The following is a 6,000-nucleotide window of genomic DNA, read 5'->3' on the forward strand; positions in this document are numbered from 1 at the left end:
TAGTGGTGCTCCATGATTAATTAGGTGTTATTATTTTATGAGGTAACTTAGCTTTTTCAATAAGGAGATCCACTCAGGTAGATAAAGAGGAAAGGAACAGTTCTCATCAACTGGATGGAGCTTGAGATGGAGTCACAGAAAATAAATGCATAAGTAACAAAAAAGCTGCAGACACTGGCTCTGACATCTGCTGCTCCTTTTTGGTAGGACCAGGATGACTACTTGGGTCTGTTTTCTCCTGTGTAGCACAGGGAATTCCCTGGGCTGGGATAAGGTAGCAAGTAGGGCAGGCTCTTCTGTTGCCTGTACTCTGGTCTGCATACAGGTTATTTGTGGAGTCTGAAACAATGAGAACCTATCTTAAGAGTGCCCTTGGATTGCCCACAATTCTGTCACCTTAGTGGACAGGTCAGTCCACCCAACACTTGCTGAGCCCAGTCACTGTATCCACAGAGCCCAGTAATTCAAATAGTTCTGGGACATTGATGAAATTAACATTCCCTTCCCTCAAGAAGCTCTTAGTGTAATAAAGTGGGGGAGTGAAGGGAGCCAGGACCTAAACACGAGTCCACCAGCCACAATTACGAATGTGCATACCCAGCACAGCTGTGTGGTGCACACACATGCACCCTGTGCTAAGGATCCAGAAGAATAAGTAAACCAATGAGAGAGGGCTATCAGGGTACATGATGTGAAAGTGGTGCCAATCTGGACGGCTTGGGCAGAGAAGTTCATTTTACAAGAGAACAGCAAGGGAAAGGAAAAGAGCATGACTAACACAGGGAATATCGTACAATTTAGATTTAAAATAGTAGGATGAAGGCAGTAGGTAAGTTTGCTTGTTTAAAGCTGGGCATGCGAGCTGGGATGCAGCAAAAGGAAAAGGAACTTGGGGAAAGGATAGAAGCATTGAAAAAATTGAAGCAAAATGAATGGATGAATGGAAGATAGGGGAATGGAGAAAGAAGTAAAGAAAGCACTGGAGAGGTCAGTGAACTAAAAAACACACGTTTATGACCATACCAATTGCTGTCAAGTCAGTTCCAACTTACGGCGAACCCACTTGTGTTAGGATATTACTGCGCTCCATAGTTTCTCAATAACTGATTTTTCAGAAGTAGATCACCAGGCCTTTCTTTCAAGGTACCTCTGGTGGACTCAAACCTCCAGCCTTTCAGTGAGTGAACAAGTGTGTTCACCATTTGCTCCACTCATGGACTCCACTTATAGTCATAACCCATTTTTATTTTGAATATAAAAAACCAAACCCGTTGCTGTTGAGTCAATTCTGACTCATAGCAATCCTACAGGACAGAGTAGAACTGCTCCATAGGGTTTCCAAGGGGCAGCTGCTGGATCTGAACTGCCGACTTTTTGGTTAGCAGCAGAGCTCTTAGCCACTGTACCACCGGGGCTCCGTAATGGAGCACAAACTGTTTGCTCCACCCAGGGACCTCCTTCTCAATGTAGGTTTTTTAAAATTTAACATTTATGTTTTAAGTCTTCATTTCTCCTTTTCTTTTCCATTTGCACTTTGCATGCCATTTGCTCTGGCGTAGGTAGAATTAAGTAATCTCAGATTCAAAGGGGTTGGTGAAAGGTACTGGATTTTTACTTGGTTTGTAATAGTTCCTATGGGGCTAATCTGTGTTCTTACTTCCAAGGTGGATCGGATGTCTTTCCCATGTGGCTGCACTAAAGAAGGATGTAGTAACACAGCAGGTAGAATTGAATTTAATCCTATCCGTGTCCGGACTCACTTTTTGCACACAATAATGAAACTTGAACTGGAGAAAAACCGAGAGCAGCAAATCCCCGCGCTGAACGGCTGCCACGGTGAGATAAGTGCTCACAGTAGTGCCATGGGCCCCGTTGCTCACTCTGTAGAATATTCTATCGCAGACAATTTTGAGATTGAAACTGAACCCCAGGCTGCAGTGCTACACCTGCAGTCCGCTGAGGAATTAGATTGCCAGGGAGAGGAAGAGGAGGAGGAGGAGGATGGGAGCAGCTTCTGCAGCGGAGTCACCGATTCTAGCACACAAAGCTTGGCACCGAGCGAATCAGACGAGGAGGAGGAAGAGGAGGAGGAGGAAGAGGAGGAGGATGACGATGATGAGAAAGGAGACAGCTTTGTGGAAGGTTTGGGCACCCATGCTGAAGTTGTCCCTCTTCCTTCAGTCCTTTGTTATTCTGATGGCAGTGCTGTTCACGAAAGCCACTCAAAAAACGCTTCTTTTTATGCCAACTCTTCAACTCTGTATTACCAAATAGATAGCCACATTCCAGGAACTCCTAACCAGATCTCAGAGAACTATCCTGAAAGAGATACTGTCAAAAACGGTACCCTCTCGCTGGTGCCTTACACCATGACCCCGGAGCAGTTTGTTGACTATGCCCGACAAGCAGAAGAGGCCTACGGCACCTCCCACTACCCAGCCGCCAACCCCTCCGTAATTGTTTGCTGCTCCTCTTCAGAAAATGACAGCAGTGTGCCCTGCAATAGCTTATATCCCGAACACAGGTCCAATCATCCTCAAGTGGAATTTCACTCATACTTGAAAAGCCCCTCCCAGGAAGGGTTTGTCTCTACATTGAATGGTGACAGTCACATTGCAGAGCATCCTGCTGAAAATTCATTGAGCCTTGCAGAAAAGAGCAGATTGCACGAAGAGTGCATCAAATCACCCGTGGTGGAGACCGTCCCTGTTTAGTAGCTTAAGTTATTCTAGGACCACCTGCCCCCTATTTAAGGCAATGTATTTAATTGGATTTCCTGGGCTCATCATTCTTTAAACTGTGGACCAAGAAAACTTGGATTCTGGCTAATGTTCCAGACTGAATTTCATTTTTTTTCCTTTCTAGCTACATGACTGTGGCATTGCACAAATACAGTCTATATAAGGATTTTAAAAGATTTCAGACTGTTTTGATAGAAAATGCTAATTTTAAAAATGCATATCTCACAGTTGCCTACCTGTCAAACTGTGTGAAACCTGCCAAGCTGTGTAGATCAGCACTCCAAGTTTTGCATTATCGGGCCTGTGCAAGATTGTTAACTGAGACTGGGAAATAATAAGATTTAGAGTCCTAATTTTCGATATATCTGAAGATTACGGTGACTTTTTAATGTAAAAGTAATTATTGTAAGAAAAAGATTTAATTGTTCTATGTGTATTTTATTTATGGTAGTTTAGAAGTCACGTTTTGATGAAAATGAACAGCAGCATGTTCATTTAAGCTGAAGACGCATAGTACGACAGAGCATGCCCACATGGATTGCGTCGGGAATCCATTCACGTTTTTATGATCATGACTGATCAGATTTGCAGATACTTTCTTAAGGGTGAAATAGGCTTATTTTTGCTATTTTGGACAAATAATTGAGTCTATACGTGCAGGTCCTTACACAGTTTTCTCTGAAGTTAAGAGTTAGGACAACCCTCCCAGGAGGGTCTAGTTCAATGCCCTCCCACAGTTGACTCCAGAGATGGAGGTGAAGGAATTGCCTTTCTTTTTTAAATAGCATCATCTTGGTTCTTAGCTTGGACAGCACCTTTAAACTCTACCCCCCTACATCAAAATGCACTTTAGTGCCCCTTCATGGTACCTTGTGAGGGGTGGGGACTGAGAACTCTTTGAGATGAAAAATCTAAAAAACAGATCTGTAATTATTATAATGTTCATATAATTAACATAGAGGAATCATCCAGTGATACTTTGTGAAGGAAAAAAAAAGACATATTTTCCTTCGCCACTCTGAGGACCTAACTCAGTAAAAGCAGAGGAGGCTGAGGAAACATGGAAGAGACACCACCTCAGCAACCAGCCTTTTCTACAACGTGATCAATCCATCTCTGAAAAATAAGTGTATAATGAGATTTCCATTTAGTGACTAGCCGATTGAAGGGGGGCCTCTACCCAAATACTCAACTAGGCCTTACTTTTCTGAAGCATTTTGATTTCTCTTGCCTGGGACGATTAGCAGAACAGTCTAGGATGCATTGAATATTTTCGAATTACCTCACGTTCTCTTATTAAAGGGGACAGATAGAAATAAAACATGCACTCCCCGTTTTAATTATCTGCACTTGGTTCACCAGAGGACTTCTAGGATCCCATTCTTCTGTAAACTAATTTAGGTAACTAAATAGTTTGCTCTACATTTTTTTTTTCCAATGCAATGACTATGCTAAATTTGTTTTGCATTTTTGACTTTCTATTGTTATATTACATGCTTTTTGACTATTTGATTGTGGACATGCTCTGCTATTCCGTGACTGCGTCGCTACTTACTTTTTATGTCTTATACATTTGGATGTTTAGAAATACGAATATAGTGTAGATCCAAATTCCTTTTAAAAAAAAAAATAACACCCTTTTATTTAATTGAACCTAAAAATGCTTGATCTAGGGAAAGTCCTCCAGTGGAAAAGTTTCTGCTAGAATTTGATTTGGGGAAGACATGTTTACTTGGCAGCTCTTCCACTGTGCAGTTGGTTCCTGCCCCTTCTCTACCCTACTACTGGGCCAAATGTATAACCACATTTATATGAACATTAGAGGAGATTTGGGTTTATCCTCATGTAGGAAGTATTAATGAGGGCAGAGACTGTTCCTTTTGAATGATTAGCCCTTTGGGTTAGTCAGATTGTGGTTTTACCCAAATCTCTGTAGTTTATACTGTTTTATCTACAATTTATAGTTTTTAGTACCTGATCTCTAATTTTTATTTCCGTATGGACACAATCTAAAGACCGTAGGCCCAAAGAGAAGATGACAAGAGGCTATCGTTCCTTCATTGAAGCACATAAAAGATTCATGTGTACTCTATTTGCTGGACCATCACAGGTCTTTGAAGTATCTATGCGGGAAGCACTCTGGGGTTTCTCCCAGAAGACAGAGGGTGGGGAGTAGGAAAGAGACCACTCTGGCTGGGGCAGCATCGAAGGGTGGAATGACAGTTCAGTCTCTGAAAGAACAGATATTTGGTTTAGCTCAGCTTTATTTGCAGCCTACTTGTTTATATTTGAGGAGCCCTGGTAGTCCAGTGGTTAAGTGCCCAGCTGCTAACTGAAAGGTCAGAGATTCAAACCCACCAGCCGCTCCACAGGAGAAAGATGTGGCAGTCTGCTTCCATAAAGATTACAGCCTTGGAAACCCTACGGGGCAGTTCTACTCTGTCTTATAGGGTCACTATGAGTCAGAATCACTTTACGGCAACAGGTTTGTTTTTTGTTTACATGTGCCTAGATCACTTTTTGTTGCTTTGTTTCCAAAAGGATCCTTATCCTAAAAAGAGGCAAACAAAAATCAGAGCTTCTTCCATTACCTGTCCAACTGGGGTAGAAAGTCACTGCACTACTTAGAGTCATTAACCTTCCAACCACGACAGCTACTGTTCCAAATTTTCATATGCATAAGCTTACCTTTAATTGTCTCCCTCAAACTACACACACAGGCTGCCTATCAAAACACTCACACATACCTAACACACCCACGTACACACTCATACACACACATTCATACAAGCATACCGCACACTGAAGAATAACAGATTTTAGGCAAAGGCCAGTAATGATGACTGGGTTTTTCCTATTCTAGAAACCATATGTGTTCTATGATTTGAAATTGCGGCCTAGGAAAGAGAATAATTTTTAAAACTATAGTTTGAAAATATTGGGTCAAAATTGAAAACAGTATTAATGATGGATTCATTTCATTGTTACTTTCTTTCCCAGGAAAGCTGAGAGAGCACAGCATTCCATCTGACTTTTTTTTTTTTTTTTTTCCATTAATAGCCTTTCTATTTTTTTTTTTTTTTTATTCATCAAAAACTGCCCACATGCCAGGAAGGCGCTACAGTTATTCCCAGCTTTTCAAAATGGGGATCAAGCTAGATGCAGACAGTTGGGATACTTAAGGTCTTTATATCAAGACAATAACATGACCTGCAGCTGTTGTGTTGCCCCCATAGTATATCCAAACAAATTATAATCT

At 41.6% G+C, this 6,000-nt stretch overlaps 1 protein-coding gene across 2 annotated transcripts in view; it reads left to right on the forward strand.

Annotated features, from left to right (window-relative positions):
* Nucleotides 1–5,643, forward strand: part of CSRNP3 (cysteine and serine rich nuclear protein 3) — a 209,479-nt gene extending 203,836 nt beyond the window's left edge. For both annotated transcript variants that reach the window (XM_049887346.1, XM_049887347.1), the window contains one exon: nucleotides 1,665–5,643. In XM_049887346.1, coding sequence (XP_049743303.1) covers nucleotides 1,665–2,714 — 1,050 coding nt within the window. In that variant the 3' untranslated portion in view covers nucleotides 2,715–5,643. The remainder of the gene's footprint in view (nucleotides 1–1,664) is intronic.
* The last annotated feature ends 357 nt before the right edge of the window (nucleotides 5,644–6,000 follow it).

Source organism: Elephas maximus, chromosome 6, assembly GCF_024166365.1.
Source record: "Elephas maximus indicus isolate mEleMax1 chromosome 6, mEleMax1 primary haplotype, whole genome shotgun sequence".
Taxonomy (NCBI): domain Eukaryota; kingdom Metazoa; phylum Chordata; class Mammalia; order Proboscidea; family Elephantidae; genus Elephas; species Elephas maximus.